Source organism: Erigeron canadensis, chromosome 9, assembly GCF_010389155.1.
Source record: "Erigeron canadensis isolate Cc75 chromosome 9, C_canadensis_v1, whole genome shotgun sequence".
In the NCBI taxonomy this organism is placed as follows: Eukaryota; Viridiplantae; Streptophyta; class Magnoliopsida; order Asterales; family Asteraceae; genus Erigeron; species Erigeron canadensis.
In genome coordinates, this window is record NC_057769.1 from 365,500 (window position 1) to 376,577 (window position 11,078).

The window sequence follows — 11,078 nt, forward strand, 5'->3', positions numbered from 1 at the left end:
AACATGAACCCTACTATCTCCTAAATTATTACTTTCATGCTTTCAATTTCAGAATTGACAATTTTAAATATACTACTCTTGAAAAGTACCAATAACAATGCAGTAACATATGTATTAGGTTTCCCATATGAGAAATGAATTATATACACAAAGTGGTCAACACCTTTTACATTGCATACTTCAACCAATTAATTAGACGAGTAACAACTAAACAACATTCACATGGTGGACATGGTGTAAGTGTGTGCTATCTGTAGCTTGCTTGTAATTTAGAATGTTGTGTGAATGTGAATTACCTACCATTACCAAGATTGGTTTTGAGTAGCATCAAATAAGTGTTGAGTGATATATATGCTGGCTCAACCCGTTGCAGCTCCTGCAGTTTCATTACTGGCGTGGTCTTGAATAATTTCTCGTAGGTAGTCGAGTTGTTCATGACTCCCTTGTAGTTCCTCCCACTGCACAAAATAAAATAAAAATAAAAATTCAACCAAATGGCATAACTTAGTTAGATTCAAGACATTAGGAAACTAAATTCATGATGGAATCGTCCAGTTCAAAACAAAATAATCTTCCTATAAAATTGACAGTTATAGCTGAGTAACGTTACTAATTGAATTCTGAAGGTGTTGGAATGAAAGTTACTCTCACCTTTTGGTGAGAAACCGATACAAGCTTCCAACCAGCAGCTTCAAGGTAGCGTCGTTTCAACACTGTATGTCCTAAGGGGTTTCCTGCATAACGATAACTCTGGGTTTAAACAAAAATATTATGACAATTATTGTAACATTATAAAATACGAATGCTCAACAGCGAGCACCCACCTGAATTTCTTGAGAAATGTGTGGGTCCATCAATCTCCAATGCAACTTTTTTATCAACCAAAGCAGCATCCAAGGTGTACCCATCCACAATGTATTCTTTTGTCCAATCAAGACCAGTGCCAACAAGAAGGCGGCCGACTTCCTTCTGAAATGAAGAGGTGATCTTTTGATTGAAACGTGTAGTTCTTCCTGCACGGATGATTTTGTCCTCGATGTCACTCCTAAGAGACAATGACAGATGGGGACACTCAAGCTTCAGACACTGGTTCACAAGCTGAACCTGAGTAGCAAACATTACATCCTCTCTATACTGCTCTGAAATTTGTTGCTCCTCAAAATGCTTCAGGGTTTCCCAGATACGGAAAAAGAAGGTCCGGTTCATTTGGCCAAGAACAGCGCAAGACCAAGATATGTTTCCAAGCTGGTCTCTGTTGAAATCAAGAACAGGAACGCCTTCAACTTCTAAAGTCTCGACATTTCCTGAAACGGAATTTGATGATTTCCCGTCCAAGCAGCTACACCTAAATTGAATGGCATCCTTGTAAACATCATCAAGAGATGCAAATAATGAGTCTGCAGGCTCATACAGAGAGGCATAGGCCCAAAGCAACTGAGCAAGTTCCTGTGCCTGAAAAGTGTGAACAATATCCGAAGCTCTTTTTGATAGTTCCGAAAAGAGCTCTGGGGCCGCATGCTGCATAGAGGCAAAAGCACCAGCAATATTAGCAACGTTCTGTGAATTGAATTCGGTAACCTTGGTTAACCCCACCTCTGCCACTCTATCCAACTCGGACAGATAGAGAAGCTCACCTCCTATCTTGGACAGGGCCCAAGCGATATTTGAGATACCTTGGGCAGAGCATTCTGGAAGAGACATCATGGCCATACCTACAAGCATACACATCTCTCTGCGTCTCGCGAATGCAAGTCTGTGACTTCTGTTCATTGCAACTTTTTCCATATTCTTTGCAATACGGTGAATTGCCGTGGCAAGGTTTATTGGAGATAAAGGTGAAGGACTTAATCCTTTTCCAACAGCCATTATCATATCAGACGTCACCTCCAATACTTGATCTGCAGTCTGAGCTTCCACTATTTCTCTGTTGAGATTGATTTCTTTTCTACGGTCAGATGGACCCACAGAGACTCGGGAAAGTTTCTCAACAAATGCTTCCATGTTTTTCTCCTTCCTTTCTTTGAACATGTCGGCTGCCATCATACCAACAGCACTTTTTTTAAGTTGGTGATCATCATCATCATCATCATCATTGTCATTTAAAAGGTTCTCAATATTAAGTTCAACATCTTGCTCTTCATCAGAAGTGGGGGCCTTCTTACTCTTAACAATAGCAGCCTGTTTGTTCTTCTTTTTCTTTTTCCTTTTGGTCTTCTTGTTGCCGGTGACGAGATGCTCCATGGTAGTGGCCAAACCTCTGGTATGAATAGACCTGAGAGCAGACTTCCTAGCTCTTAAACACCAATCCGTAGAGTTGGTAGTTTCTTCAAGGAAATCCGATTGTTCTTTTTTATTATTAGGGGCGGTGGAACGATCGACCTCTCCTAGAAATTCCTGTTCCCAATCCAAATTCGAATCATCTTCTTTGAGACCACGTTCCACTTTATCATCATCGTCGTCGTCGTCGTCAATCACTTTGATAACACGAAGCTCTTTGCTTATATTAACCCCAACAGCAACGCAAGTAGTAGTTTTTCTAGGAATTAAAAAGTAGAGTGCTTTTGTTTTTGTTGTAACCCAAGAGTTGAAGAAGAAGCATCGAGGAGGAGGACTAGAGCCCAAAATTGGTGAACTTAACATCATAACTCGTAAAAGCCGAACAGCGGACAACCCTAGCTTCTAAACAGGAGCCAATTACACCCTAATGACATCAATCAAATGTATGTGCTCATCAAAAAAGCCTGTTAAATTCATCGGCAACTATCAACAATTTATAAAAGCAACGCGTTTATAATGATAATATACCTACCAATCAGGTGAATCAACATTTTTAATAACAGAACAAAGCAACCATAATTTATAGAGTAGCACAATACTACTACTAATAATAACAACAACAATTATTATACCAATGTATTGTATAGCAGAATACTAATAACAAGTTAATTTCATATAATAATGATAATTTTCACATAATAATAATAATAATCATGCCCAAGTGAATAAAAACTTTAAAAAAAAAAAGGAGAAGATAAAGGGGCTTATCAAAATTAAAATAGATAGATACCTAATTAATTAGGAAGGAAAGCTTCAATATACTTGCTGCTGCTGCTATCAGAGATAACATAAAATGAATCCATCCATTTTTATTTATTCTTTTTTATCTCTTTGTTTGGTTAAATTTTTGAGTTTTTGTCTACTCTACTGCTCTACACTACTACAGGTGTCTACTTACTTACACCCGCTATTTGAGCTAATGGACTTACATTTTGGGCTAACATTTTGGACTAACATTTGGGCTACTTTTGTCAATCAACCATTGCATAATTATAAAAGCCATTCTTAAGAGTGGAGTAGTTCTGAATTAATCCGTGTAGAGTTTGCTGTTCAAAACAAAAAAAAACATTAAAAATAAAAATAAAAATGAAAGTTTATGACACCAAATGCGTTTAGTAAACGACCTAATAGGCTAATATACTACTCGTAATAAGTTAGACTAGACTATATGTTTGTTTAATTACAAGATATATGTCCACGCAATGCGGCGGCGATGGTGGTAACGGCGACGGGTGGTGGGGGCGGCAATGATGGTGAATGTTAAAGTGATTGATGTTAAAGGAGGTAGTGTAGTTATTTTTAAGAGTTCAGCGACTTATGTTATAAATTATTTTATTAAAGTTATTATAGGTATATTAGGTACAGACTTTAAATTAGCGACACAATGGTTTTTACTTAAACGGTTGATAATTCAACACAGGTACCGTACACTAAAATGACACGACCGTTTCAACATGACAATTAAAGCTCGTAGTGCGGGGCCGAACTTAACAACTATGTAATAATACAACTACATAATAGAGTGAATGCAAACAAGATATAACATGTACGTAAACATTATGCGTACTTTTTAAACAAAACCAATAAATAATCAAGTTGTTTTATTTATTGAATATTGTATTTTACTGTAATTATATGGGGTGATAAATAATATTGAGAAAACAAAATGTCATGTCGTAGGTGCCACAAATAACATACTTATGATACAGTGATACACACACCACATGCAGCCGGTTGGTTGAATATTCTCTGATACAATCTATCGGGGAAACTTCAAGAGTTTGCAAACCACCTATAAACCTTGTATTATAGCATACACGTAACAGAATTCGTAGTTCCGCGATAAACAAAACCAGTGGACAAGACAAAAACTTCAGCGTTCAATCAAATTAAATTACAAGACATCTTGATGTCAAAATATATATTCTTCATGGAACAACCATAAAACATTCTGCTAAATCCCCCACATAGAAAGCAGGATTTTACCCATTGGAGATATGATTGATTGACGATAACAATAACTCACTATACCTAACTTTCACATTTAACATTTGAAAATCAACATTAAAGAAGCGTTGCTTCTGTCAGCCAAAACAAGTCAAGAAAGCAAAAAGTTACAGTACAAAGCCATGTCTGCACATGCTGAAGCATCTACATGAGTGGCATCAAATGACAATGTGATACACTGATACTATGCATATTCCTCTAATTTACCATGTACTTTAGCTTCAACACTAATACCATACTGCTGATGGTTTGTAAGGCCGCTTGTAAGACCACTGAAATATTCATGGTACCACCTTATATTACTAGGACACAATGTAAAAGATGCACCAGAAGAAAGACAATACAGTAAAAACAACAAAACGTAACGGAATAATTGTGATTACTTTTCCTTTTTATCTAATAAATGGGAGTTATGAAGGATAATAAACTACAATGCAAAATGTTAATAGTTTAGAAAACAAGAGGTGATTGAAGAACAACATTGTTATGACTTTTAACTAAACAAACTTCTAATAACATGATAACAGATGCAACCTCAAAGAAGTAAATTTCAATCACGCTCGCTGATGGCGGTCAAGTGCTCATCAATTTCCTCAGTTGGGAGCACATGAAACGCTGGATTGTCCTTCCGCACCACTCCAACCTGCCACAAACAACTTAAGTTACATAATCATGATACATAGTTAACAAACTCCAAGCCTGAATTTACCTGATTCGGTAAATCTAACAAAGTGACGGCAACTAAAACGCATGGGATAATGGTCCAAAAGACTACCTAGGAACATGGTTATGTTGGGTTGAGCCATCGCTTTTTTGTTGATTAGTTTTATATGAACAAGAATCATTAAATATGATTACAGATACACTATAATCACATTACCATCTATAGTTAAACGGGTCAAAACTGCCTGATCTACACAATGTGTACTTTATGCACTTGTCATAGCACTAAATTACATAGGTATACAATCCAATTATAAGAATTCTTAACTAAGCGGGGATTTATTTCTTGATTATATACAAGTTTATTTCATACCTCAATCTCATTGGCTTTGAAATCTTCTTGTAGAACAGATTGCAAAGCAGAAATTGCAGTCTACAGTCAATGACAGGATGCTTCATGTCAGATTCAATCAAAAATTGCAAATTGGTAAAGAAAATTCCACTGAGGCTCGAGAAAACATAAAATTCCACCAACCAAATGAAGTTCTAAAATATCAAAACATGACGTTGTACCTGTACAGTCTCATCAAAAGAAAATTCAGGATCGTTTTTCATTTTCTTCTCCAGAAAATTGATTGCCTCTTGCTCTTTCAACCCAGCACTTGTTGCCTTCAGAAAATCACAAAAAGTCCACATTAGATATGGGTAGCAAAGCATGTACTGGAGGTCTGTAAACATAGATTACAAAGGATTATATCTTGCTGAATCCATCTAGCATGTTACATAACATAATTCAGATAGACTACATGCTTGGGATTGCTGATTAATGGTATACATGGCAACAGTATTACTTGAAACTCATAGCTGAAATTACAAAAAGATATAGCACTTTACAAATTAGAAAAATAAAATAAAATAAACAATGATCTGGTAAAAGATTACGAGCGGTGAGTGGAAGATAGTATTCGCTGCTGCTAAAGATTTATAAACCTTCACATACCTTATGACCGAAAAAGTGGCCTGCTGGATCGCATTTAAAAAGTCGCGGACCATTCTCATCATCAATACCCAAAACCATAGCCACTGCAGTAGGAATGCAAGAGGATGAAATACTAATAAATTTAAGTGGGTTAACTAAAAGTAGAGTCCTATTGTTCCCTACTAGAAGTAGCAATTTCGACCAATTCACATACTAATGGGTTGATTCGAGTTGTATTATTAGTAGTAGTCTTGATAACCGTGCGCGATGCACAGGTTCTGTCATATATATTTATTTATCTGTTCTACTTTTTTTCATACTAACTTTAATTGATGTATAGGCAGTGAATGGCAATATGTTTATAGTTAATCAATACAACTATGATTGTAATTTCCATATAAATAATGTTAACTAATTTAACTAATATCAATAATTTGATTAGAATTCTTTATCTAAATATCATTAACTTTCATATATATTATATTATAAATATTATATTAGGTAAAGATTCTCACATTTATATATATAACAAAAAAAAAATTAATAAATAGATTTTTAAAAAGACACGTGTCGATCAAAGAATACACCACGTGTCACTTAAAGAACCCTTCAATTCTGAATTCCTAATTTAGTATATTGGTAGATTCCTAACATACACTAGCCATTTTTAGATTAGACTGTTTCAGGGCAGCCCAGATCATATACTGCCCGTTCAAGCCTAGACACGTTTTAACCTGCTACCCAACCTATCCACCCTGCACACTGCGCCACCTCTATTCCCAAGTCTACATACAAGCTGAATCCTTATCACATTGTATGTAGTAAAAAAATATATTATACTAGTGTCAGTAACCCCCAGAAAGGAAAAGAACAAACCTACTCCAAGTGGTCTCATGTAAGCATGTTGGGTATACACTTGAGATTTGTCTGCAATCCTGCAGAAAATCATCTCACAAAAATAATCATAATAACTCGAGAACCTAGCAATTGCAATAGCAACCATGCATGCGATAGAAAGAATCAACAGATAAAAGAATAGATACTTTAAACACAAGTAAATATCATTCATGTATGTTTGATTGTTTTCATTTCATCTGTTTTTTCAAGGATGTATACCTTTTAGTCATATTTTTGCATTTGACAGTAGTCTAGCATTTTGTATAACATTAGGTGTTAAAATCAGTCCTGTTCAGGTATCCACAGGTATGGATAACACATTTATGCGGATAAAAACCATAAAAATATGACATAACGTTAAGAAAGATGGAAAATCCCAGACACGATACAGATCATGATTTCTCTAGCTATCCTCCTATAGCGCAACAAATAAGCTATCATCCATAGCAAGTGGTAGGCGCATGATACATTTCCCAAAAAGCAGTCGTGTGATATGTAATTACCAACAATTCTAACAAGTTGAAAAACAACATAATTACTGGCTTACCATCTAGCCAATACGTCAACAGGCATCTCATAACCATATTTAAAACGAAACTCGGCAGCTTCATTCCTTGCTTGTTGAACTAAGGTCCTTGCATCAGCTGGACGAAAAAGAACAAGTTCTTAGGAAACAAAACTGAGAAAGTTGTACCAACACTAAAACGAAATAGATGGGTTCAATTTAAAAAATATATAGTAGTTAAACGACATTAAACAAGTGGAATGCATGAGTAACCTAGAAATTTAAGAAAAGAAATGTCATGTAGCACAATAAAATTAGATTCTACAATGATCGACTTGCCAGGTTAGACCAATATGCAAAATACACTTATTCATTCTTGCTTAATATCTACTAGTTATGGAACATTAATAGAAAGAGTTACACATTCTGGATTACAAGCTGCTAACATGTGAATCAAAATTCTAGTATGTCACTTGTGTTCATTTTAATATGATTCACCTCCAGGAATGTAAATGAGTCACAAGCAAACATCTAGTAAGTACCTACATATGATGTAGTATATTAAGATTTAGTACATACTTATCTCTTTTCGGCAATATATTAATAATTTAAATGTATATCAGTAAGAGCTTTGCTAAAGCTCATACAGGCTAACAAGCCTAATCAAGTTTAGTGTTAAAGCTCGGTAATAGTCTCAAATAGAGTAGCTAACTTTTTTCTACGTCTTCAAATGTCATTCACAGACTTTAGTAGCTATTTTCTTTTCCAAGTAACTGGCTTAAACCTAGTCTATCGTAGCATCTAGGTATCAAAATAAAAAAAACTTTAAACCATTAGACCACCTGTAGTGCCGGTAGCCAACAATCCAAGAAACTTGGTAACAGGAAATAGATGTGTTACGCTAGTTGGATCCAATAGCTTGTCCTACATGAAAATATAATCACGGAAAAAAAAAAATTAAATGTTATATAAAGATATGTAAAGTTAAATGGAACTCAGCATAAAAACTAGTTGAAACTTGAGCATGAAAAAAATAAAGTCTTCAGCTATGATGTATGCGGCGTAACTGGTATTCGGTGCGAACTTTATTAAACACAATTACAATATTGTTCAGTGACTTGACTGTAATTTCTTTGAAACTTGATATCACTTTTTAACGATTTCCCAAAATTAAACCTATCAGATTATATGAATCTTAATAATAAATCAAACAAACTCACCGGAACTTTCTTCTGAGTAACAACACAGACAGAATCTTTCCCTCTGACCCCAATTGATGTCACCCCGGCTGCTTTTACAGCTTTAAATGCATATTCTGTATCCACACACACAATTCATCTAAGTATATTCTATAAAAACCTAGAAATAATAAAAAGCGCATCTATTTGTATACATAACTCATAAGTATGTTACTATAAACCCTAATTCAAAACAAACTAATAAAAAATGAAACATCTTCTTTTTCCCTTAAGTACAAAATAATCTAATTTAAATAGGGGTAGAAAATTAGGGTTTTTCATACCGACTTGGAAGAGACGGCCTTCAGGGGAGAAAATAGTAATGTGACGATCATATCCACCTCCGCTGCCACGGCTCATGATTCCGATTAGTTTCTTTGGTGAGTGATTTTATTAAATATAATTAAGAGTTGTGTTTGTGGATCAAAGAAAATAAATGTAACGAAAAACAAGTTTTCTTTCTTCACAAGACAAGATCAAGACTGGAAAGTGGTAGCCAAAGTGTAGCCTTAACCGAAGGGAAAATAAGAAAGAAATTTGTATATGAAGGCGGACCTAGGAAAGAAGACCCTCCGATGGTCCAACCATGCTCTTATAATAGTATATATAATATGGGAAGTGATATTTATACGATACAATTTAATTAATTTATCACATAGTATAACTATTACAGCAGACTGTACAACAATTAATTCATAGTTGTGTTAAATTAATCCGGTTATATGGTATAAATATCATTTCCTATATACTATAAGCCATGCTAAAATTAGATTTGGATAAATATCTAAATCATCCTTGATGATTACTAGCTTTATACTATGCAACGAAACCTTATACTATGCAACGAAACCTTAAAAAAATAGAGGTTAAATGTGGTGATACCTTCTCCTTGTGTGGATACACGAATAAACTCATAGGTGGTATATATCTATATTTCATTATGAAGCATGCCCATTTCCCCACTAAGCAGCCATCCAGCAATATAGAGGGCGAAAGCTTGTATGTTTTGTTAGTAACTTAAATTTTAATTAAAGGGTAAGGTGGATATTTTAGAGGGTGGGTTATAAAGATCGTAATATAAGTAACGGTATTTTAGACGTGGGGAAAATGAATTTGCTTTATAATGGAATATATATTTTATACTATCAGTCTTTAATCTCATAAAATATCTTCATCAACCATTTACATCAATTACTTTTACAATTATCTATACTGCTCGACGTCGCTTCTACCACTAACAGTCATCCCCCACCACCACACCATAGCCACAATGAACACCGTCACATTGCGCGAATATCATGCTTCTAAGGTTAAGTTAAATCTATATGGGTTGTTATTATTTGTATACAGTTATATAAACATGGTGGGGTTGTCATGGTCATCCATAACCACCACATAACTCCGCCACTTGATACAAGAAAATTTGTTTTGTGCTTGAAAATGGGTTAGAAACGAATAGTTAGTAAACGACTCAAATATATCTAATACTATATTTTATTCTTGAAAGACGGTATTTAATTAATCAACTAACAAGATGCTAGAAACAATACATCAAAACTATATAAACTAAAACAAGCTAAACACATAAAACCCGAAACCATCTAGTGAGTTTCATTGAACTCCTACTTCTTAGCACGATGTTTCACCCAAACATAACCAAGAGATTTGACTTCACCTAATGTGAAAGCAACTGTCACCTTCTTATGATTGATCACAATGTTAACCACCTACGCCATATTCTTCTCAAGATCTGATCCGGCTTATGTAAGAAGCTAACATATTTGATAGAGAAAACAATGATAGGAGGCAAATCACCAAGATCAATAGCACTCCTTAATAGATGAATAAATCGACACCCACTGAACATGTGATCTAAAGACTAGGGGTACCTCCTCACATAAAGGACAGAAAAAAAAATCAACATGCATATTATGCCTTGATAGAGCAAGGTTAGTAGGCAGACGATCTAAACGCATCCTTCAACCAAAAACATTGACTTTGAGTGGTAACCATCGGATCCAGTGGAAAACATCAAACTCATTAGATGATTCCTGATCAGCAATCCTTGTACCGATTTAACTGAAAACCTGCTCTCAATATCTACCTCCCAACTCCACACATCCTCTCTTTCAACAGGCAAAACAAACTGAATTGCGTTACTTAGAGCCTCAAGTTCATCAAACTCCCTTTGTATCGTCAAATCACACCTCTAGTCCCATATAACTTGGCACTCATAATTCACCAAGCCTGCCCAAAAAATCAAGCCAAAGTCGGATCATTCTTCACTTCCCAATCTTTCCTTTAATGTTCGATTTTAGAGAGCCCACTATTATAAAAAAGCTTATCCAGTTTAGCGATGCATTTTCAAACCCTGTGGCATTAGAATTTAAAGGAACATGAATTGCATTTAACGTGCTGCCAAAGCCTAGACTTCTCATTTATGAATCTCCAT

At 35.1% G+C, this 11,078-nt stretch overlaps 2 protein-coding genes across 3 annotated transcripts; both read right to left on the minus strand.

The window, feature by feature from the left end:
• Positions 1 to 86: 86 nt before the first annotated feature.
• Positions 87 to 3,195, minus strand: LOC122582451 (RAP domain-containing protein, chloroplastic). Of its 2 annotated transcripts, none has more exons than XM_043754842.1 (4): positions 3,068 to 3,195; positions 825 to 2,701; positions 652 to 734; positions 87 to 458 (listed from the first exon to the last, which is right to left on the minus strand). In XM_043754842.1, exons 2-4 carry the CDS (start codon positions 2,641 to 2,643, stop codon positions 360 to 362), a joined length of 2,001 nt encoding a protein of 666 aa, XP_043610777.1. In that variant the 5' UTR covers positions 2,644 to 2,701; positions 3,068 to 3,195; the 3' UTR covers positions 87 to 359. The 2 variants fall into 2 exon arrangements, with proteins under 2 accessions (XP_043610777.1, XP_043610776.1); XM_043754841.1 differs by having other exon boundaries at positions 825 to 2,741.
• Positions 3,196 to 4,706: 1,511 nt separating this feature from the next.
• On the minus strand, positions 4,707 to 9,213 carry LOC122581296 (proteasome subunit alpha type-6-like). The gene is made up of 9 exons (XM_043753498.1): positions 8,911 to 9,213; positions 8,609 to 8,703; positions 8,231 to 8,312; positions 7,431 to 7,527; positions 6,863 to 6,921; positions 6,008 to 6,090; positions 5,581 to 5,676; positions 5,381 to 5,440; positions 4,707 to 4,987 (listed from the first exon to the last, which is right to left on the minus strand). The coding sequence occupies exons 1-9, from the start codon at positions 8,984 to 8,986 to the stop codon at positions 4,895 to 4,897; spliced, it is 741 nt and encodes a 246-aa protein (XP_043609433.1). The 5' UTR covers positions 8,987 to 9,213; the 3' UTR covers positions 4,707 to 4,894.
• Positions 9,214 to 11,078: the final 1,865 nt, after the last annotated feature.

Excerpts from the sequence above, each read along its gene's own strand:
- LOC122582451 (XM_043754842.1), bottom strand. The coding sequence starts at position 2,643 with ATGATGTTAAGTTCACCAATTTTGGGCTCTAGTCCTCCTCCTCGATGC. Across the intron at positions 735-824 it reads ACATTTCTCAAGAAATTCAG|GAAACCCCTTAGGACATACA; the intron begins GTGGGTGCTCGC and ends ATCGTTATGCAG. Across the intron at positions 459-651 it reads TATCGGTTTCTCACCAAAAG|TGGGAGGAACTACAAGGGAG; the intron begins GTGAGAGTAACT and ends TATTTTGTGCAG.
- LOC122581296 (XM_043753498.1), bottom strand. The coding sequence starts at position 8,986 with ATGAGCCGTGGCAGCGGAGGTGGATATGATCGTCACATTACTATTTTC. Across the intron at positions 8,313-8,608 it reads TTACTCAGAAGAAAGTTCCG|GACAAGCTATTGGATCCAAC; the intron begins GTGAGTTTGTTT and ends ATTTTCATGTAG. Across the intron at positions 5,677-6,007 it reads GCCACTTTTTCGGTCATAAG|GCAACAAGTGCTGGGTTGAA; the intron begins GTATGTGAAGGT and ends GATTTTCTGAAG.